At 45.3% G+C, this 22,444-nt stretch overlaps 2 protein-coding genes across 2 annotated transcripts; both read right to left on the bottom strand.

Annotated features, from left to right (window-relative positions):
- Positions 1-6,303: 6,303 nt before the first annotated feature.
- LOC123877303 lies at positions 6,304-8,259 on the bottom strand. The gene is made up of 2 exons (XM_045923923.1): positions 8,123-8,259; positions 6,304-8,026 (listed from the first exon to the last, which is right to left on the bottom strand). Exons 1-2 carry the CDS (start codon positions 8,257-8,259, stop codon positions 6,304-6,306), a joined length of 1,860 nt encoding a protein of 619 aa, XP_045779879.1.
- An 11,086-nt stretch (positions 8,260-19,345) lies between these two features.
- LOC123877302 lies at positions 19,346-21,301 on the bottom strand. Its single transcript, XM_045923921.1, has one exon. It carries the CDS (start codon positions 21,299-21,301, stop codon positions 19,346-19,348), a length of 1,956 nt encoding a protein of 651 aa, XP_045779877.1.
- Between the last annotated feature and the right edge of the window lie 1,143 nt (positions 21,302-22,444).

Below are 22,444 nucleotides of genomic sequence, written 5' to 3'. Positions count from 1 at the left end.
TCTTCTTTTATTTCTTTCTTTATGTTTTTGGAAAGAGCCATGGCGTTCTTGACTTTCACGAGGCATGTTCTAGCCTCGACCACTCTTGGGTTCCGTACGATATTTTTGGGGCCCGGAGGGTTGTCAATTTTGAAGGCGATTGGCCTTTTTTGGGCGGGTGGGCTGGCTTTCTGTGTCGGCTCATTAGCTGTCTTCTTGAGCGAAGAGATGGACTTTTGTTTGTCTTCCAGTCTCGCTTCCCATTCGCCTACGCTTTTCCTTATGCTGGATTGCGAAGAAGATCCAGCCTCCTCCAGTGGCTTCGGCGGGTTCCCTTCGGGTGATTTTGCCATTGACGCGTTCTTGGTCGGGGTGCGTATTCCTAACATCTTTACTACTGGTATAGTATCCGCTAGTACAACGTCAACGGGGTAGTGTAAAGGTACCCCAGTCAATGTATTTAAATGTATAAATTTGATAATTGAATATTTAATAGTCGCTTACAATAGTTAAGTCAATAAGCTTAATAAAGGTTCCAATGAATAAGTGGTGTATAGGGCCTGTAGTCAAAATTAAAATTAAACTTAAAACTTAAAGCTACTTTTAACAAATTAAACCAGATTTGAAAAAGTTAGAGGTGTAAAAAGCCTCCAGCTGTCAAAAACCTATTACTAACTTATTTAAAGTACTAACTATCAGTGTACAATCAATCTGGTCCAATGAGTCTTGTTAATGGTCAACACAAACTAGCCTCCATAAGGTTTGTACATCAAAAAGAATCGTCCTTTACACAATGAAAAAATTTTGTGTAGTCGGAATTGGTTTTGACAGAGATATTTTTGGGTGTAAAAGGCCCAACAGTCAAAAGATAGCCTAAGATACTTATAACTAACTAAATTTAAAACCTATTTCTAACTTATTTAAAGTACTGACTAACTAGCAGTGTGCAGTCTACTCAGTTAAATAACTTAAAATTAATAGAATTTAGTGTCCACTGTTAGTACGTATTTTGCTATATACAAGTTTTAAAAGTTAAAAAGTTGGAGGTGTATGGGGCCTCCTACTGTCAAGAACCTATACTAATTAACTAACAGTCTAATTAACTACCACTGCACAATCTAAGGCCTATGCACGCGGTAGGTCCGGTGTATTACAGAGTTATTGCACCGTTTTTTTGGAGTGTCGTGAGAACCCCGAATTTTTAAAAAATTTAATATCTAATAAACTATTAGGCCGAAAATTTTGAAATTTAAAATGTGTGTACAACTAATTGAGATCTACAAATTCTAATAAAAATAAATAGGGGTTCTCGATCTATATTTTTTAAAATAAAATTTTGAAATTTTGAAATTTTTAAAATTTTCAATAACTCTGCGAATACTTAACCGATTTTTAAAATCTAAGTGTCGCCGTGCGGGGCTTGATTTCTTCTTTTAAATGCGGCCTCCCGGAGCAACCCAAGTCGTCTCGATCCTGGACCACGTGGCCACGTGGTCGGTGGTTTTTCCTGTATTTCCCCCACTTAGCGGTGCAGGAAAAATCCAGCAGAGGTGTCGCCTTGTAGGGCTCCGTGAGGCTCGTCGACTCCAGCAACAAAAAAGGTATGTCGTCGATCTGGTTTTTGCGGCGCACGCCGTTTAAGTTCGAAAATTTTCAAACTTTTTGGTTTTTTGGCCACTGCCCGTCCAATTTTCAACTTATTTCTATGCACTTTCCGCCAGATTGAAGGCCTAAACGAGGCGCAACTTTTGATGCATAACACTTCACAATCTGATAAGAAAAAACCACTTTTTCTATTTTCCAAAGATTAAAACTTTGCGGAGCGGGCGTTGGAGCACTTAAAACGCGCGCGATTCCTGCTGTGGGTTAGGTTAGGTTCAGGTTAGGTTAGGTTAGGTTAGGTTAGGTTAGGTTAGGTTAGGTTAGGTTAGGTTAGGTTAGGTTAGGTTAGGTTAGGTTAGGTTAGGTTAGGTTAGGTTAGGTTAGGTTAGGTTAGGTTAGGTTAGGTTAGGTTAGGTTAGGTTAGGTTAGGTTAGGTTAGGTTAGGTTAGGTTAGGTTAGGTTAGGTTAGGTTAGGTTAGGTTAGGTTAGGTTAGGTTAGGTTAGGTTAGGTTAGGTTAGGTTAGGTTTTTTTTTTTTTTTTTTTTTTTTTTTTTTTTTTTTTTTTTTTTTTTTTTTTTTTTTTTTTTTTATATCCCGCTGGTGGAAATGCATTTACGCATCCCTGTCGAGACCTGCATCGTCTTAAGAGGAGGATGCAAGTCCCGGCAGGGTATGTGGGACTCCCAGAAACTGAACTACCCACTAAAACCACCAGCGGCCCACTTACCTGTTGCTATGAGTTATGCAACAACTTTGCATCCATATTTTACTACTACTATTTTAAGATTTAAACCAATGATTTAATATATATACATATATACATTTTTACATACATAATACATATATTTTACATACATAATACAGATACACTATATATTATATTGCGCCCACATCATTATACTTAAATTTAACCTCAGCTCCACAATTACATTTCAAATCTACCAGTAGCCCTAAGCTGCCTTTGAACCATTGGCTCTCGCAGTGCTCTTCACCACTTCCAAGGCAAATGCGAGAAAAACGCCACGGTGGTTCTTGTCGCTTAGTAACTCTTCCAGGTTACTCAGTGCAATCACCTGGTCCATCCTGCATTCACAGTCGTACCTGTCCCTCAAAAATTTAGGGCATTCAAGTATGACGTGCTCTACTGTCTGTGGAGTTTCTCCATCACAGTTGCAGAATGGATCAGGTGCCAGTTTAAATCTATGTAGGTACGCTCGAAAACCTCCGTGCCCCGAGAATAACTGAGCAACTTTATTGTCTAACTTAAGCGAACGAATTATCCTGTAGGCCCGTCTCACGTCAGGCAAGAACTTCTTCGTTGTGGCTCCTTTGTTCGACTCGGCATATCTTGCCTGCCAAGTGTCGAGCGTGGAGTCCCTGATGAGACGCTTGGCGAAGGACACAGGGAATCTGTCACACACAGGAACAGTTTTGCAGCTTGTAGCCGCCAATTTGGCAAGCTCATCTGCTCTTTCGTTTCCTACTATTCCTATGTGTGCTTTCACCCAAAAGAACTGTGCCTCCCCTTCCATCTCATTCAACTTACTTATAAGGTCTTTTATTTCCGCAATGATTGGATGTAGGGCTGAGGGGTTCCTAAGGCTGTCCAGAGTGGCTCTAGAGTCCGACAAAATGAATGCTTTTCTGAATCTTCTATCCTTTACCATTGTCTTAACCGCTTCGCGCAGCGCTACTGCTTCAGCTTGATATACGGAGCAGTAGCTTGCCAGCGGCAACTTTTTCTGAAGAATTTCCTTGTCCTCAATGGTACAGGATAGGGCTGCCCCAACCTTCCCTTCGATTTTGCTGCCGTCTGTGTAAATTATGGGCATTTTCAACTGCAGAAGCTTCTCCAGGTCCTGTCGGTCCTCTACCAGTCCATAATTAATGCTCCGTCTTTTCGCTGGATGTGGAAGGTCGTATGGGCTTATGGTAATTTCAGCTTCCCGACCTGGCAGTAGATCCAATTCCTTTCCTGTTTTTCTGACTCTGTATAATGTAGACCTCTCAACCGCTCTCAGATCCAAAGGCAATATACCAGCTAGTATAGCGCTGGATTCCAAGGAAAGTGTTCGATGTGCTTTGCATATAGTTATACCAAACGTCCTTGTAACACGATCGAGAAGCACTTTCACCTGGGCCGTCTGGCTCTTCCCAGCCCATACATTAGCTGCGTACAGCATAGTTGGTTCCACAACTGATATATAGATTGTCTTGAGGATCTCCGGACTTAAACCCCAATGTGCACGTGCTGTTCTGGAAACCTTTTTGTACAATTTTATGGACTTGGCCGTTACTTCCTTTATGTGTTGTACATAGTTTAGGTTTTTATCCAGCGTAAGTCCAAGTACTCGTAATGTGTCAGTTTCTTGTAGTTCAAAACCATCCATTTTTACCTTAGGTACCTTGTATTTTAACTTCCTGGTAACCGTCATGATTTGGGTCTTATGAGGGGCGAATCTAAGCCACATATTTATCCTGGCTAGTACGTCGTTCAGAAGTTTTTCTATGGACTCCCCGTCCTTTGCGTTGCTTATTATTAGGATGTCATCGGCATATGCCTGCACATGCACTCCGTGACCAGTCGTCTCTTCCAATAGACTGTCCAAGAGAATATTCCAAAAGATGGGGCCGCACGTAGAACCTTGGATGCAACCTTTATTTGTTGTTCTGCATGCTAGAGCTCCTGCATATTTAATGCTTATTTCTCTGGACGAAAGGTAGTCAGCTATTAGGAGGATGAGGGACTGGTCCACCTTCTTCTTAATCAACTGATTCAAGATAGCTGGCCACCAGGCATTGTCAAACGCGCCTTCTATGTCTAATGACACCAGGGTTGATATCTTTTTATTGTAATAGGCACTTTCCACAACTTGTACTGCGTCATAAAGGGCGTCCTCCGTACTTTTTCCAGGCATGAAGCCATATTGCTGCTTATTCAGGGCCTCTTCCTTTCCAAGTTGCCAAAGGAGGCGGTTTACCATCATTTTCTCCAGTACCTTGCCCAGAATTGGGAGTAGGCCTATGGGTCGATAAGCTTTGGGGGATGCATAATCCTCTTTTTGGGGTTTAGGGATTATCTTGATTATGGCTCTCTTCCAGATTTTTGGAAAACAGTATAGATGGAGACACCTATTGTAAATTGCTAGGAGCTCCTTTGGACACGCCTGATATGCTTTAATACAAATATCGGCCGTGAGTCCATCCTCTCCTGGGGCCTTCTTGGGACTCATATCCATCAGAACACCCTCTAACTCTTCTGCAGTGAAATTGATAATGCACTTCTGTCCGTTTTCTATAATCCCCTGAATCTGCTGTTTTACCTTATTTCTAAATGAACTTTGCACGGTCGTATCTGAAGAGGCATCATCAAGTGGGTAGAAAGTTTCTGCTAGCAAATCCGCAGACTGTTGGGGGTCCAAAATTGTATCTGTTGTAGGAGATCTCAGCAATTTATCTTCACTATGCTTACTATCCTTTTTGAGTATACGATAGATGTTCTGCCACATGGTATCCTTGTGTTGACGAGTACAAAAATTCTTCCAGCTGCTGGTTATTGTATTCAGGATCTGTTCCTTGTATTCCGCCAGGGCTGTAAGATACTCATCCACTACAAAAGGTCTCCTTCGTGGATTTGATTTGGAGATCTTTCGCCTCCTCCTTAGAACTTCTGCTTTTTTATACGTGAGCGCTGGTGTCCACCATTCACTCTTACCTAATTTTACACTGGCTGAAATCCTGGGGATAGTCATCTCACAGGCCTTTTCAATACTATTTACGTAGATAGAGACTAGGTCCTCCAGTTCAGCCGTAGTTTGTATCCTTTGAATATTTTCAATGTTAATTGATCCTTCAGCCAGTTGAGAATTCAAGGCAGCAGTGAACGCTCCCCAGTCCGCTTTAGATGTGTTGTATCTTCTGGTAGAATTCCTTTGGGCCTTACCGGACTTGTTTCTGTCAAAGGTCAGATTGAATTGGATGCCTCTATGGTCAGATAGCGTGACCATTTGTAAATCGACATGCCAATTATTGACTTTGTGTAGTAGTTCATGGCTCGCAAAGGTCACGTCCACTATGCTACTGTATATTCGGTTGTTTCTGATCGCAAAGAAGGTTGGTTCATTGCCTTCATTTAAGACAGTCAGGTTGAAGCGAGCTAGAGATTGGATCACAGCAGAGCCCCTTGCGTCCTCCTCCTCACAGCCCCACCAGGGACTCCTAGCATTGATATCGCCACCGATGATGATATTCGGCGTACCGAGGTTATTGACCACTGTCGCGATGAAGTCTAGGTCCATATCAATGTCCGCATCTTTTTCTAGATAGACGGAGACAAAGCCTACCAGGACACCGTTAACCCTAGCCTTGCATGCCACAATATTCTCCGTAATTAATTCTGGATTCACGATTAAGTGTAAGCTACGGTCAGTGACAAGAACTGCCGACTTAACTGGTTTGGATCGGTCCATGGTGTCTTTCTGGATAACTCTGCAGTTACATTTAATTTGTGCGTCCGAGCCCACATACGGTTCTTGAACTAATAAAATAGCGATTTGGAGGTCGTAAGCAGCTTGAAGGCATTCTTTTTGGGCAGCATATCCCCTGCCCAAGTTTATTTGCGCTACTTTTAGTTGATCAATTCCCCTAGTAGTAGAGCTAGGGCTCTGAGGTTCTGAGAGCTGTGAGTCTAATACTCCCTCGTTATTGTCCTGGCTGCCCGTATCAGCAATATGAGACCGAACTTCTAGCTATTCGGTCCCATTTCTGCCATTCCGGGCAGCTTTGACTATAAGCTCCGTGGGTGCAGGTCTCTGGCTTTTCCCCTTTGTTTGAGCAGTTTATGCAAATAGGGGTTTCCGCCCTTCTCGGACAGTGCCGCGTGTCGTGACTTCCCGCGCAATGTCCGCACGACTCCTCACCCCGGCACTCCTTCGAGAAGTGCCCAAAGCCCATGCACTTGTAGCACTGGACTATCGGTGATTGGTCTTGTGCTACAATCACCTGATAGCCAATTCTCAATCTCATGTCCAGGAGAGTTTTATAGAGACCAGGGGAGACCTCGATTATGACATTACTAATGTCTTTGGTTCTTCCTTTAGTTCTCCTCACTACTTTGATATTTTCATTCAGCAACACTGCTTCCCCCAGAGTCCCTGTATTTTGCCTCATGATCGCTTCCACCACCTGTGCATCCGAAGTGTCGTTAATGACCCCTGGAAGCCTTAGGAGCGGGCGTTTGGTTGTAATTTGCGCCACAGTTAACTTTTGAGAGGCGTCTTTCAGCGCTGTTTGCAGCTTAGACCTGCCTTCAGCTGAGTCGCAGGTCAGGACCACTTTTTGGTTTTTCCGTCTCCTGATGGAGCTGACCCCAACCCCTAGTCCAATGACGTCTACGCTTGATTTAATTGCTTTAACTACGTCGTCACTGGTATCCCGGGGGTCGGCGGACTCCACCAGCAGAGGGAAATTCGGCCCTGGCTGCGTCGACGGCTTAGGTGTTTTCAATATTGTTGCAAATGTTTTCTGGGCCCACGGTGCTCCTTGCGGTTGCTCAGTAACCCTTGGTTCTTGCACCTTATTCTCCTCAAGGGTCATAGTGAGCGTTCCCACGTCCAATCTTAGTGCTGCTATGTCCTCTTGGACCCTGCGCATCTCCAGGACGGGGCATGGCGCCGTTGGGTCGGTTCCCACACTATATTTCTTTACCTGGTCCTGTAACTCATAAACCAAGTGTCTGACTGCCTCGACTTCTTTAAACGTGTGCTCTATTTTGAGCTTAGCCTCAGCCATCAGCTCCAGATGTCTTTTGTCTACTTCCAGGAGTGAGGCACCGTGCTTGGCCTCCATTTGCGCTAGCCGTCGCTCGTATCCGGCCCGCTGTTTTTCTTTTTCAGCAATATGTCGGTTACGAGAGTCTGCCAAGCGCAAGATCATTTCTTGGAGGCCGTGCAAGCCGCTAATGACATCCTCCCTGATGTCTCTATGCAAGTTTCTACTCTCCTCCAGCCTGGTTTTTGTTTTCTGAAGGAGAGTATTAGCAAGGCGAGGCATGTCATGCAGCGCCCCTCCACCGACGGCTGACAGATCCGACATGAAGGAGTCATCCCTTGCCTCATCTGCCGGCTCCTCGGCTTGCCGGACACTGCTTTCTATCTCGGCTGCAGCCGCTGCTCTCAGCTGCGCTCTAATACGCAGCAAGGAAGACTCCGACCGTGGCTTGGCCGGTGACGTCCCAGGTTCTATTATCGGAATTGGAGTAGAGGTGGCGTGAAAAATGTCACCTTCACTACCTCTGCGCGCCCTACTGCCCTCTGTTTGTGGAGAGCTTTCCGCACTCCTGAACTCTGCGGAACTAGGGATCCCTTCTGTGGAGTCGCCTATCGCCTGAGCCACTGGAGATTCAGCTGCGCTCTCAAAGCCAACGCTACCAGGTGATGAGGTGCACGTGCCTCCGTCTCGGTCGGTGTCCTCCTCCGAAGGGGCAGGGATCCTCAGCCTGAGAGGCGGGGCTTGCTCAGGCTTAGGGTCCCGCTCTGGCCGATTTGAGGAGGCCATTCCCTTGGAAGTCTTGGTATTAGCTCTACGTACCATAGAGGCAAGCCTCCTTGTTTGTTTTGCTGGCGAGCACGGCTTCGCCGTCGCCCGCCCGCTGACGCTCGACGATGTTGTTGCAGACATCTAGTAGTAAAATAGCTACTAATAAAATCGGTTTTTATTTGGCGCCGTAGCGCACCGTCACGCTCGCGATTTTAAGGTAATTTCGTCAAGAATGTTTTAAAGACCGATCGGAATCCGGGGACACAAAGGTCAAGGGGTCGTTACGGTCGCGTTTGGTCGAGTGTGATGGGCCGAAGGATAGTGCTCGTCAAGTCCAAGGCCCGAACTCGGGGGCTAACTGTAAGAGATTGGAAGCTGCGGGCTTAGGGGCCCTTCGGGGAAGAGAATTTCCCAGCCCCAAAAAACACCCCCTTAAGTGAATCAATCCAGGGGCGCTAATGGGCTGAAACTAGAACTATGGGCTGAATAAATTGAAGTGATGCACCAGGGGGCAGAGGGTAAGTAATCTACTCGCCGTCGGGGGCTTTAAAGGGGGCCCACGCTTTCGGCCTACGTCCCTTGGTTCAAATACGAAGCTGTTTGTGATTTGTCGCGGTATTACAGTCGGCGAGTTAGTTCGTGGCCGCTTAAAATTAAGAAAGCCAGCGGACCTTGCACCCCTAAATACCCCGACACGCCCAAAATAAAATAGCTCGTATATACCTTGAACAGTTGAAAACCGCCTTCACACGGCGAGTATTGTCCCAGGCTGACTCCCTAGGCAGGAGGTAGTTCCCGCCCAGCAGCAAATACCTCCAGATATCTTCCCCTTCCCACAACCTCACAAGCACACACGCGATTTTGACAAATGAAGTGTCAAATGGAAGGGCTTGACGAGACCAATCCACACTGGCAAAAAACGGGACTCCTCCAGGAAAACTGGGGTAGTTATCCCTGGGGGAATACTTCTTATTTGACTCACTGTAACTCCGCTCCCGATGATCGGAGAGGGATATCGATTTCGAAAATGCCCCTGAACTTTGGTCTGCTCCTATTTCCAGCCGGTCTTATCGTCGTGGTCCCACGGGAACTGGTACCACGTGGCCACGTGGTTTTGAACAACCCCGTTTCGCTCGGAAATTACACCAAAACACAGCGATATCGCTTGCGGACGGCGCGCGACGTTTCGCGGACGCGAAAGGTTTAACGGTGTATTGCAGAGTTATTGCACCGTTTTTTGGGAGTGTCGTGAGAACCCCGAATTTTTAAAAATTTAATATCTAAAAAACTATTAGGCCGAAAATTTTGAAATTTAAAATGTATGTACAACTAGTTGAGATCTAAAGATTCTAATAAAAATAAATAGGGGTTCTCGATCTATATTTTTTAAAATAAAATTTTGAAATTTTGAAATTTTTAAAATTTTCAATAACTCTGCGAATACTTAGCCGATTTTTAAAATCTAAGTGTCGCCGTGCGGGGCTTGATTTCTTCTTTTAAATGCAGCCTCCCGGAGCAACCCAAGTCGTCTCGATCCTGGACCACGTGGCCACGTGGTCGGTGGTTTTTCCTGTATTTCCCCCACTTAGCGGTGCAGGAAAAATCCAACAAAGGTGTCGCCTTGTAGGGCTCCGTAAGGCTCGTCGACTCCAGCAACAAAAAAGGTATGTCGTCGATCTGGTTTTTGCGGCGCACGCCGTTTATGTTCGAAAATTTTCAAACTTTTAGGTTTTTTGGCCACTGCCCGTCCAATTTTCCACTTATTTCGTTACACTTTCCGCCAGATTGAAGGCCTAACCGAGGCGCATCTTTTGATGCATAACACTTCACAAACTGATAAGAAAAAACCACTTTTTCTATTTTCCAAAGGTTAAAACTTCACGGAGCGGGCGTTAAAGCACTTAAGACGCGCGCGCTTCCTGCTGTGGGCAACGGCGGCACTGGGTTAGGTTAGGTTAGGTTAGGTTAGGTTAGGTTAGGTTAGGTTAGGTTAGGTTAGGTTAGGTTAGGTTAGGTTAGGTTAGGTTAGGTTAGGTTAGGTTAGGTTAGGTTAGGTTAGGTTAGGTTAGGTTAGGTTTTTTTTTTTTTTTTTTTTTTTTTTTTTTTTTTTTTTTTTATTATTAAATCAGAGTTCCTCTGACATGAATCAGAGACCTTTTTTAACTTTTTTATTTATACCTATTATATTTTTATTATATTACATCCAAAATTTTTATTGAAGTTAACAATATCTATTCTTATAATAAATATCCAACTATCAATCTTTATTTTAGCTTAATATATTAAAATTATAACAATTTTATTTTAACGTACTCTGACTTCTCTATTCTTTAGGTAACTATTTACAATTTGCCTGAAATTCAGGAGGCATTTTTCGTCCAGTAAGCGACATTTCACCGCCGGCCACCACGCGCTACCAAAGGCTCCCTCTATGTCCAGTGATACGACAACATTGATAAGTTTATTATCAAGATTGCTTCGTATTTGTTGCACCAAGTCCCGGAGGGAGCCTTCGGTACCGCGCTGTGGTACGAGTCCATACTGTCTTGGATTTGCTCTTGGCAACAGGTGCCATCGAAGCCTCCTCACGATCATCTTCTCCAGAATCTTTCCGAGGACCGGCAACAGTCCTATGGGTCTATATAATTTTAGTTGACTGGAGTCAGATTTTCCGGGTTTCCGCAGAACTATTGCCGTTGCCTGTTTCCAGAGTACCGGAAAACATGATATTTCGAGGCACCCGCTGGCAATAGCCAAATATATACTTGCGTCAGCATTTATGGCCTCCGCGCAAATGTCGGCCGTGAAACCATCACTTCCTGGTACTTTTTTAGGGTTAAACGTTGAGATCACATATTTTAGTTCCTCTCTCGTAAAGGGAGGGTCCTTTATTTCATCCTTCATAGGTTCTATTATACTTCCTGCCCTTTCTCGTATTTTCCTGTGATCGGAATTGTCATCAGATTCCACATCCTGGGGAAAGAAAGTGCTGGCCAGTAATCTTGCAGATTCTACCGGACTTAAAACGGTTCCTTCCTTTACGAGAGGTTGATCTTGCGATTTTTTGGCCTGACTGCATACAGTAATGTCTACCTTGCTTTTAAATTCCCTACCATTTCTTATCGTATAAAATGTGGGAGTCCTGCCCTCATTCAGTGTGTTTAGATTCATCTCCGCAAAAACTCCGAGTACTTCCTTTCCTCGAAGGTCCTCTGAATTGCTGCCCCACCATGGACTCCATGAGTTAAAGTCCCCCCCTATTAAAATGTATCTTGTTTTTAAAATCTCTATAATAATTACTTTAAGTTGTGATAAATATGGATCCACGGGGAGGCTGTCCTCAAAGTATACGGAGATGATTCCAAGTTCCCATGTATTCGTTTTTATAATCGCGACAGCTATATTCTCAGTAGTGGTTGTAGGGCATTCAACGATCTGCATTTCGTCATTAAAAATAACAATTGCACTCTTTACTGGCTTTGTCCGATTCTGTGATCGCCGCACTACCCTAAAGCCACTTTTTTGTGCGGTTTCCCCTTTCACCCCCACATATGGTTCCTGAACGAGGGCAAGACTAATCCCACATTTTTGTGCCTCCAGCGTCATTTCTTTGAAGGCCAGCTGTTTTCTTTGGAAGTTAGCTTGGTTTATTTTATAAGACTTAATTGATTCGCCCGAGGAGCCTTTAGCAGTACGCCACTCTCGCCCTTGCCAGAGCATCCCACTTTTTCCGGATCGGGCAACTATCATCAAAACTGTTGTGATCCGTCCGGTCCAGTCGGCCACTCTGGCAGTTGCGACACGTGGGTCGGTCTCCAGCCTTCCACGCCGGGCACTCAGTACGCAGGTGCGGACCTGCGCAGTGGCTGCAGGTGTCAACGGACTCCTGGCAGGCCCTGCGACCATGCCCGTAGCCGAGACACCTGGAGCACGTAACCAGCGGGGACTGATCCTTAGCGACAACTCGTTGCAAGTCTATATGGACCTTCCCCACAGCTGTGACGCACTGCCATACTGGCGGCGACACCTGCAGGACGACATGGTTCTCGAGCGGGTTTCTAGCTCTTCTTCGGAATTTCACGCTTACCCTGTAGTCATCGTCAGGTATCGCCCCCAGCACGTTTTCATTTTGGAGTTTAAGGGCGCCCAAGATGTCCTCGTCTGTGTTAATGTTAAGGACATTTAATAGTATAATGAGGGGGTCCCTATTCTCTACCTCCTGTGTGAGGAGTGTTGGGCTGCCAGACTTGAGTTTCTCTGCCACTTTGGCAAGCTCTTCTCGCGATTGGCAGCCCAACACTACCTTTTGATCCTTTGCCTTTCTCAGTCTATCCACTCGCACGCCTGATGTCTTCGCGTTCACGGCTGTTCTAATTTTATTGAGGACGTCTTCACTGGTATCTTGGGTGTCAACGGAAGACACTACGATTGAGTGGACAGGCCGGGGCTGGAGGGTAGCACCAGCAGGCTTGGCGGTCGCTGCCACCGCCGCATATGTGGTAGCCCTTTCCTGGATGTTTTCATTAAGACGCTCCATCTGTTCCTTTATGGCACCCATGTCTCGTCTGGACGCGGCCGCCAACTCTTTCTGGTGTTGGAGTTCGGCCATAATCTGTTTTTGGTGGTCGTCCAATTTTTGGGCTATATCGGCTGCAAGCACACCTTCGCTTTTATCGATTTGCGCTCCTTGTCGTTTCGCTTGCTTATTCGGCAGCTCCTTAGCCTTAACCTTGCTCTGGTCGGTGCAAGTTTCGGCGTTCTGAGGTCCCGCCATCTCTGCCTCCTTCACGAGCTGGTACAGCCTCTCAATGGCCTGAAGTACGTCCGTTTTAATGTCGGTTCTAAGGTTGCGAGAGTTTTTGAGTTGAAGCTTGGCTTTCAAGAGGCATCCTTTTGCTTCCGCAACCCTCCCTTTAGGTATACTCGTGTCCGACCCCGGGGAGGTGAACGTTTGGTACGTCAGGTTCATCGCAGTCCCTTTTTTCCGAGTCGCTTGACCGTCGCCATGCAGCGGCGTGTCCAGCGTGCCCGGCTTGGGGGGGCTGGCTGCATCGTCTTTATCATGCATCGGCAGGTTAGACCCGCTCGCGTCCACGCCCGCCTTCGGCGTCTGATTAAGCTTAGGCTCGGCCATCTCTCCAGCTGCAGAAAGCGATTTCCTTGGAACTCCAGGGCTCTGTGTTTTGATAGGTGTTCTTAATCCAAGCATTTTGTTCCGAGGAAGACAGTATACTTATAACAGCACAGATTTTGTTTTAACCTAGCCTATGTCAATTTACTAATTTAACAGGTGTAAAGAGCTCGCTAAACTAATAATTAGATTTGGAGGTGTATAGGGTCTCCAGCTGTCAATAACATTAACCTAACCTTTGCAGTCAATCGCTAAGTGGTGTATAGGGCCTGTAGTCAAAATTAAACTTAAACTTAAAACTTAAAACTACTTTTAACAAATTAAACCAGATTTGAAAAAGTTAGAGGTGTAAAAAGCCTCCAGCTGTCAAAAACCTATTACTAACTTATTTAAAGTACTAACTATCAGTGTACAATCAATCTGGTCCAATGAGTCTTGTTAATGGTCAACACAAACTAGCCTCCATAAGGTTTGTACATCAAAAATAATCGTCCTTTACACAATGAAAAAATTTGTGTAGTCGGAATTGGTTTTGACAGAGATATTTTTGGGTGTAAAAGGCCCAACAGTCAAAAGATAGCCTAAGATACTTATAACTAACTAAATTTAAAACCTATTTCTAACTTATTTAAAGTACTGACTAACTAGCAGTGTATAGTCTACTCAGTTAAATAACTTAAAATTTATAGAATTTAGTGTCCACTGTTAGTACGTATTTTGCTATATACAAGTTATTGTATATCGCAGAGTTATTGCACCGTTTTTTGAGGGTGTCGTGAGAACCCCGAATTTTTAAAAATTTAATATCTAAAAAACTATTAGGCCGAAAATTTTGAAATTTAAAATGTATATACAACTGGTTGAGATCTACAGATTCTAATAAAAATAAATAGGGGTTCTCGATCTATATTTTTTAAAATAAAATTTTGAAATTTTGAAATTTTTAAAATTTTCAATAACTCTGCGAATACTTAACCGATTTTTAAAATCTAAGTGTCGCCGTGCGGGGCTTGATTTCTTCTTTTAAATGCAGCCTCCCGGAGCAACCCAAGTCGTCTCGATCCTGGACCACGTGGCCACGTGGTCGGTGGTTTTTCCTGTATTTCCCCCACTTAGCGGCGCAGGAAAAATCCAGCAGAGGTGTCGCCTTGTAGGGCTCCGTGAGGCTCGTCGACTCCAGCAACAAAAAAGGTATGTCGTCGATCTGGTTTTTGCGGCGCACGCCGTTTAAGTTCGAAAATTTTCAAACTTTTAGGTTTTTTGGCCACTGCCCGTCCAATTTTCAACTTATTTCTATGCACTTTCTGCCAGATTGAAGGCCTAAACGAGGCGCAACTTTTGATGCATAACACTTCACAATCTGATAAGAAAAAACCACTTTTTCTATTTTCCAAAGATTAAAACTTTGCGGAGCGGGCGTTGGAGCACTTAAAACGCGCGCGATTCCTGCTGTGGGCAACGGCGGCACTGGTTAGGTTAGGTTAGGTTAGGTTAGGTTAGGTTAGGTTAGGTTAGGTTAGGTTAGGTTAGGTTAGGTTAGGTTAGGTTAGGTTAGGTTAGGTTAGGTTAGGTTAGGTTAGGTTAGGTTAGGTTAGGTTAGGTTAGGTTAGGTTAGGTTAGGTTAGGTTAGGTTAGGTTAGGTTAGGTTAGGTTAGGTTAGGTTAGGTTAGGTTAGGTTAGGTTAGGTTAGGTTAGGTTAGGTTAGGTTAGGTTAGGTTAGGTTAGGTTAGGTTAGGTTAGGTTAGGTTAGGTTAGGTTAGGTTAGGTTAGGTTAGGTTAGGTTTGGTTAGGTTAGGTTAGGTTAGGTTAGGTTAGGTTAGGTTAGGTTAGGTTAGGTTAGGTTAGGTTAGGTTAGGTTAGGTTAGGTTAGGTTAGGTTAGGTTTTTTTTTTTTTTTTTTTTTTTTTTTTTTTTTTTTTTTTTTTTTTTTATATCCCGCTGGTGGAAATGCATTTACGCATCCCTGTCGAGACCTGCATCGTCTTAAGAGGAGGATGCAAGTCCCGGCAGGGTATGTGGGACTCCCAGAAACTGAACTACCCACTAAAACCACCAGCGGCCCACTTACCTGTTGCTATGAGTTATGCAACAACTTTGCATCCATATTTTACTACTACTATTTTAAAATTTAAACCTATGATTTAGTATACATACATATATACATTTTTACATACATAATATATATATTTTACATACATAATACAGATACACTATATATTATATTGCGCCCACATCATTATACTTAACTTAACCTCAGCTCCACAATTACATTTCAAATCTACCAGTAGCCCTAAGCTGACGTTGAACCATTGGCTCTCGCAGTGCTCTTCACCACTTCCAAGGCAAATGCGAGAAAAACGCCACGGTGGTTCTTGTCGCTTAGTAACTCTTCCAGGTTACTCAGTGCAATCACCTGGTCCATCCTGCATTCACAGTCGTACCTGTCCCTCAAAAATTTAGGGCATTCAAGTATGACGTGCTCTACTGTCTGTGGAGTTTCTCCATCACAGTTGCAGAATGGATCAGGTGCCAGTTTAAATCTATGTAGGTACGCTCGAAAACCTCCGTGCCCCGAGAATAACTGAGCAACTTTATTGTCTAACTTAAGCGAACGGATTATCCTGTAGGCCCGTCTCACGTCAGGCAAGAACTTCTTCGTTGTGGCTCCTTTGTTCGACTCGGCATATCTTGCCTGCCAAGTGTCGAGCGTGGAGTCCCTGATGAGACGCTTGGCGAAGGACACAGGGAATCTGTCACACACAGGAACAGTTTTGCAGCTTGTAGCCGCCAATTTGGCAAGCTCATCTGCTCTTTCGTTTCCTACTATTCCTATGTGTGCTTTCACCCAAAAGAACTGTGCCTCCCCTTCCATCTCATTCAACTTACTTATAAGGTCTTTTATTTCCGCAATGATTGGATGTAGGACTGAGGGGTTCCGAAGGCTGTCCAGAGTGGCTCTAGAGTCCGACAAAATGAATGCTTTTCTGAATCTTCTATCCTTTACCATTGTCTTAACCGCTTCGCGCAGCGCTACTGCTTCAGCTTGATATACGGAGCAGTAGCTTGCCAGCGGCAACTTTTTCTGAAGAATTTCCTTGTCCTCAATGGTACAGGATAGGGCTGCCCCAACCTTCCCTTCGATTTTGCTGCCGTCTGTGTAAATTATGGGCATTTTCAACTGCAGAAGCTTCTCCAGGTCCTGTCGGTCCTCTACCAGTCCATAATTAATGCTCCGTCTTTTCGCTGGATGTGGAAGGTCGTATGGGCTTATGGTAATTTCAGCTTCCCGACCTGGCAGTAGATCCAATTCCTTTCCTGTTTTTCTGACTCTGTATAATGTAGACCTCTCAACCGCTCTCAGATCCAAAGGCAATATACCAGCTAGTATAGCGCTGGATTCCAAGGAAAGTGTTCGATGTGCTTTGCATATAGTTATACCAAACGTCCTTGTAACACGATCGAGAAGCACTTTCACCTGGGCCGTCTGGCTCTTCCCAGCCCATACATTAGCTGCGTACAGCATAGTTGGTTCCACAACTGATATATAAATTGTCTTGAGGATCTCCGGACTTAAACCCCAATGTGCACGTGCTGTTCTGGAAACCTTTTTGTACAATTTTATGGACTTGGCCGTCACTTCCTTTATGTGTTGTACATAATTTTTATGTGTTGTACATAATTTAGGTTTTTATCCAGCGTAAGTCCAAGTACTCGTAATGTGTCAGTTTCTTGTAGTTCAAAACCATCCATTTTTACCTTAGGTACCTTGTATTTTAACTTCCTGGTAACCGTCATGATTTGGGTCTTATGAGGGGCGAATCTAAGTTTATTGTTCTTTCCCCACATATTTATCCTGGCTAGTACGTCGTTCAGAAGTTTTTCTATGGACTCCCCGTCCTTTGCGTTGCTTATTATTAGGATGTCATCGGCATATGCCTGCACATGCACTCCGTGACCAGTCGTCTCTTCCAATAGACTGTCCAAGAGAATGTTCCAAAAGATGGGGCCGCACGTAGAACCTTGGATGCAACCTTTATTTGTTGTTCTGCATGCTAGAGCTCCTGCATATTTAATGCTTATTTCTCTGGACGAAAGGTAGTCAGCTATTAGGAGGATGAGGGACTGGTCCACCTTCTTCTTAATCAACTGATTCAAGATAGCTGGCCACCAGGCATTGTCAAACGCGCCTTCTATGTCTAATGACACCAGGGTTGATATCTTTTTATTGTAATAGGCACTTTCCACAACTTGTACTGCGTCATAAAGGGCGTCCTCCGTACTTTTTCCAGGCATGAAGCCATATTGCTGCTTATTCAGGGCCTCTTCCTTTCCAAGTTGCCAAAGGAGGCGGTTTACCATCATTTTCTCCAGTACCTTGCCCAGAATTGGGAGTAGGCCTATGGGTCGATAAGCTTTGGGGGATGCATAATCCTCTTTTTGGGGTTTAGGGATTATCTTGATTATGGCTCTCTTCCAGATTTTTGGAAAACAGTATAGATGGAGACACCTATTGTAAATTGCTAGGAGCTCCTTTGGACACGCCTGATATGCTTTAATACAAATATCGGCCGTGAGTCCATCCTCTCCTGGGGCCTTCTTGGGACTCATATCCATCAGAACACCCTCTACCTCTTCTGCAGTGAAATTGATAATGCACTTCTGTCCGTTTTCTATAATCCCCTGAATCTGCTGTTTTACCTTATTTCTAAATGAACTTTGCACGGTCGAATCTGAAGAGGCATCATCAAGTGGGTAGAAAGTTTCTGCTAGCAAATCCGCAGACTGTTGGGGGTCCAAAATTGTATCTGTTGTAGGAGATCTCAGCAATTTATCTTCACTGTGCTTACTATCCTTTTTGAGTATACGATAGATGTTCTGCCACATGGTATCCTTGTGCTGACGAGTACAAAAATTCTTCCAGCTGCTGGTTATTGTATTCAGGATCTGTTCCTTGTATTCCGCCAGGGCTGTAAGATACTCATCCACTACAAAAGGTCTCCTTCGTGGATTTGATTTGGAGATCTTTCGCCTCCTCCTTAGAACTTCTGCTTTTTTATACGTGAGCGCTGGTGTCCACCATTCACTCTTACCTAATTTTACACTGGCTGAAATCCTGGGGATAGTCATCTCACAGGCCTTTTCAATACTATTTACGTAGATAGAGACTAGGTCCTCCAGTTCAGCCGTAGTTTGTATCCTTTGAATATTTTCAATGTTAATTGATCCTTCAGCCAGTTGAGAATTCAAGGCAGCAGTGAACGCTCCCCAGTCCGCTTTAGATGTGTTGTATCTTCTGGTAGAATTCCTTTGGGCCTTACCGGACTTGTTTCTGTCAGAGGTCAGATTGAATTGGATGCCTCTATGGTCAGATAGCGTGACCATTTGTAAATCGACATGCCAATTATTGACTTTGTGTAGTAGTTCATGGCTCGCAAAGGTCACGTCCACTATGCTACTGTATATTCGGTTGTTTCTGATCGCAAAGAAGGTTGGTTCATTGCCTTCATTTAAGACAGTCAGGTTGAAGCGAGCTAGAGATTGGATCACAGCAGAGCCCCTAGCGTCTTCCTCCTCACAGCCCCACCAGGGACTCCTAGCATTGATATCGCCACCGATGATGATATTCGGCGTACCGAGGTTATTGACCACTGTCGCGATGAAGTCTAGGTCCATATCAATGTCCGCATCTTTTTCTAGATAGACGGAGACAAAGCCCACCAGGACACCGTTAACCCTAGCCTTGCATGCCACAATATTCTCCGTAATTAATTCTGGATTCACGATTAAGTGTAAGCTACGGTCAGTGACAAGAACTGCCGACTTAACTGGTTTGGATCGGTCCATGGTGTCTTTCTGGATAACTCTGCAGTTACATTTAATTTGTGCGTCCGAGCCCACATACGGTTCTTGAACTAATAAAATAGCGATTTGGAGGTCGTAAGCAGCTTGAAGGCATTCTTTTTGGGCAGCATATCCCCTGCCCAAGTTTATTTGCGCTACTTTTAGTTGATCAATTCCCCTAGTAGTAGAGCTAGGGCTCTGAGGTTCTGAGAGCTGTGAGTCTAATACTCCCTCGTTATTGTCCTGGCTGCCCGTATCAGCAATATGAGACCGAACTTCTAGCTATTCGGTCCCATTTCTGCCATTCCGGGCAGCTTTGACTATACGCTCCGTGGGTGCAGGTCTCTGGCTTTTCCCCTTTGTTTGAGCAGTTTATGCAAATAGGGGTTTCCGCCCTTCTCGGACAGTGCCGCGTGTCGTGACTTCCCGCGCAATGTCCGCACGACTCCTCACCCCGGCACTCCTTCGAGAAGTGCCCAAAGCCCATGCACTTGTAGCACTGGACTATCGGTGATTGGTCTTGTGCTACAATCACCTGATAGCCAATTCTCAATCTCATGTCCAGGAGAGTTTTATAGAGACCAGGGGAGACCTCGATTATGACATTACTAATGTCTTTGGTTCTCCCTTTAGTTCTCCTCACTACTTTGATATTTTCATTCAGCAACACTGCTTCCCCCAGAGTCCCTGTATTTTGCCTCATGATCGCTTCCACCACCTGTGCATCCGAAGTGTCGTTAATGACCCCTGGAAGCCTTAGGAGCGGGCGTTTGGTTGTAATTTGCGCCACAGTTAACTTTTGAGAGGCGTCTTTCAGCGCTGTTTGCAGCTTAGACCTGCCTTCAGCTGAGTCGCAGGTCAGGACCACTTTTTGGTTTTTCCGTCTCCTGATGGAGCTGACCCCAACCCCTAGTCCAATGACGTCTACGCTTGATTTAATTGCTTTAACTACGTCGTCACTGGTATCCCGGGGGTCGGCGGACTCCACCAGCAGAGGGAAATTCGGCCCTGGCTGCGTCGACGGCTTAGGTGTTTTCAGTATTGTTGCAAATGTTTTCTGGGCCCACGGTGCTCCTTGCGGTTGCTCAGTGACCCTTGGTTCTTGCACCTTATTCTCCTCAAGGGTCATAGTGAGCGTTCCCACGTCCAATCTTAGTGCTGCTATGTCCTCTTGGACCCTGCGCATCTCCAGGACGGGGCATGGCGCCGTTGGGTCGGTTCCCACACTATATTTCTTTACCTGGTCCTGTAACTCATAAACCAAGTGTCTGACTGCCTCGACTTCTTTAAACGTGTGCTCTATTTTGAGCTTAGCCTCAGCCATCAGCTCCAGATGTCTTTTGTCTACTTCCAGGAGTGAGGCACCGTGCTTGGCCTCCATTTGCGCTAGCCGTCGCTCGTATCCGGCCCGCTGTTTTTCTTTTTCAGCAATATGTCGGTTACGAGAGTCTGCCAAGCGCAAGATCATTTCTTGGAGGCCGTGCAAGCCGCTAATGACATCCTCCCTGATGTCTCTATGCAAGTTTCTACTCTCCTCCAGCCTGGTTTTTGTTTTCTGAAGGAGGGTATTAGCAAGGCGAGGCATGTCATGCAGCGCCCCTCCACCGACGGCCGACAGATCCGACATGAAGGAGTCATCCCTTGCCTCATCTGCCGGCTCCTCGGCTTGCCGGACACTGCATTCTATCTCGGCTGCAGCCGCTGCTCTCAGCTGCGCTCTGATACGCAGCAAGGAAGACTCCGACCGTGGCTTGGCCGGTGACGTCCCAGGTTCTATTATCGGAGTTGGAGTAGAGGTGGTGTGAAAAATGTCACCTTCACTACCTCTGCGCGCCCTACTGCCCTCAGTTTGTGGAGAGCTTTCCGCACTCCTGAACTCTGCGGAACTAGGGATCCCTTCTGTGGAGTCGCCTATCGCCTGAGCCACTGGAGATTCAGCTGCACTCTCAAAGCCAACGCTACCAGGTGATGAGGTGCACGTGCCTCCGTCTCGGTCGGTGTCCTCCTCCGAAGGGGCAGGGATCCTCAGCCTGAGAGGCGGGGCTTGCTCAGGCGTAGGGTCCCGCTCTGGCCGTTTTGAGGAGGCCATTCCCTTGGAAGTCTTGGTATTAGCTCTACGTACCATAGAGGCAAGCCTCCTTGTTTGTTTTGCTGGCGAGCACGGCTTCGCCGTCGCCCGCCCGCTGACGCTCGACGATGTTGTTGCAGACATCTAGTAGTAAAATAGCTACTAATAAAATCGGTTTTTATTTGGCGCCGTAGCGCACCGTCACGCTCGCGATTTTAAGGTAATTTCGTCAAGAATGTTTTAAAGACCGATCGGAATCCGGGGACACAAAGGTCAAGGGGTCGTTACAGTCGCGTTTGGTCGAGTGTGATGGGCCGAAGGATAGTGCTCGTCAAGTCCAAGGCCCGAACTCGGGGGCTAACTGTAAGAGATTGGAAGCTGCGGGCTTAGGGGCCCTTCGGGGAAGAGAATTTCCCAGCCCCAAAAAACACCCCCTTAAGTGAATCAATCCAGGGGCGCTAATGGGCTGAAACTAGAACTATGGGCTGAATAAATTGAAGTGATGCACCAGGGGGCAGAGGGTAAGTAATCTACTCGCCGTCGGGGGCTTTAAAGGGGGCCCACGCTTTTGGCCTACGTCCCTTGGTTCAAATACGAAGCTGTTTGTGATTTGTCGCGGTATTACAGTCGGCGAGTTAGTTCGTGGCCGCTTAAAATTAAGAAAGCCAGCGGACCTTGCACCCCTAAATACCCCGACACGCCCAAAATAAAATAGCTCGTATATACCTTGAACAGTTGAAAACCGCCTTCACACGGCGAGTTATTGCACCGTTTTTTGGGAGTGTCGTGAGAACCCCGAATTTTTAAAAATTTAATATCTAAAAAACTATTAGGCCGAAAATTTTGAAATTTAAAATGTATGTACAACTAGTTGAGATCTAAGGATTCTAATAAAAATAAATAGGGGTTCTCGATCTATATTTTTTAAAATAAAATTTTGAAATTTTGAAATTTTTAAAATTTTCAATAACTCTGCGAATACTTAGCCGATTTTTAAAATCTAAGTGTCGCCGTGCGGGGCTTAATTTCTTCTTTTAAATGAAGCCTCCCGGAGCAACCCAAGTCGTCTCGATCCTGGACCACGTGGCCACGTGGTCGGTGGTTTTTCCTGTATTTCCCCCACTTAGCGGTGCAGGAAAAATCCAACAAAGGTGTCGCCTTGTAGGGCTCCGTGAGGCTCGTCGACTCCAGCAACAAAAAAGGTATGTCGTCGATCTGGTTTTTGCGGCGCACGCCGTTTATGTTCGAAAATTTTCAAACTTTTAGGTTTTTTGGCCACTGCCCGTC

Source organism: Maniola jurtina, chromosome 23, assembly GCF_905333055.1.
Source record: "Maniola jurtina chromosome 23, ilManJurt1.1, whole genome shotgun sequence".
NCBI classification, from domain to species: Eukaryota; Metazoa; Arthropoda; class Insecta; order Lepidoptera; family Nymphalidae; genus Maniola; species Maniola jurtina.
Note: the sequence above shows the minus strand (reverse complement) of the source record. Positions and strands in the feature narration are given on the sequence as shown.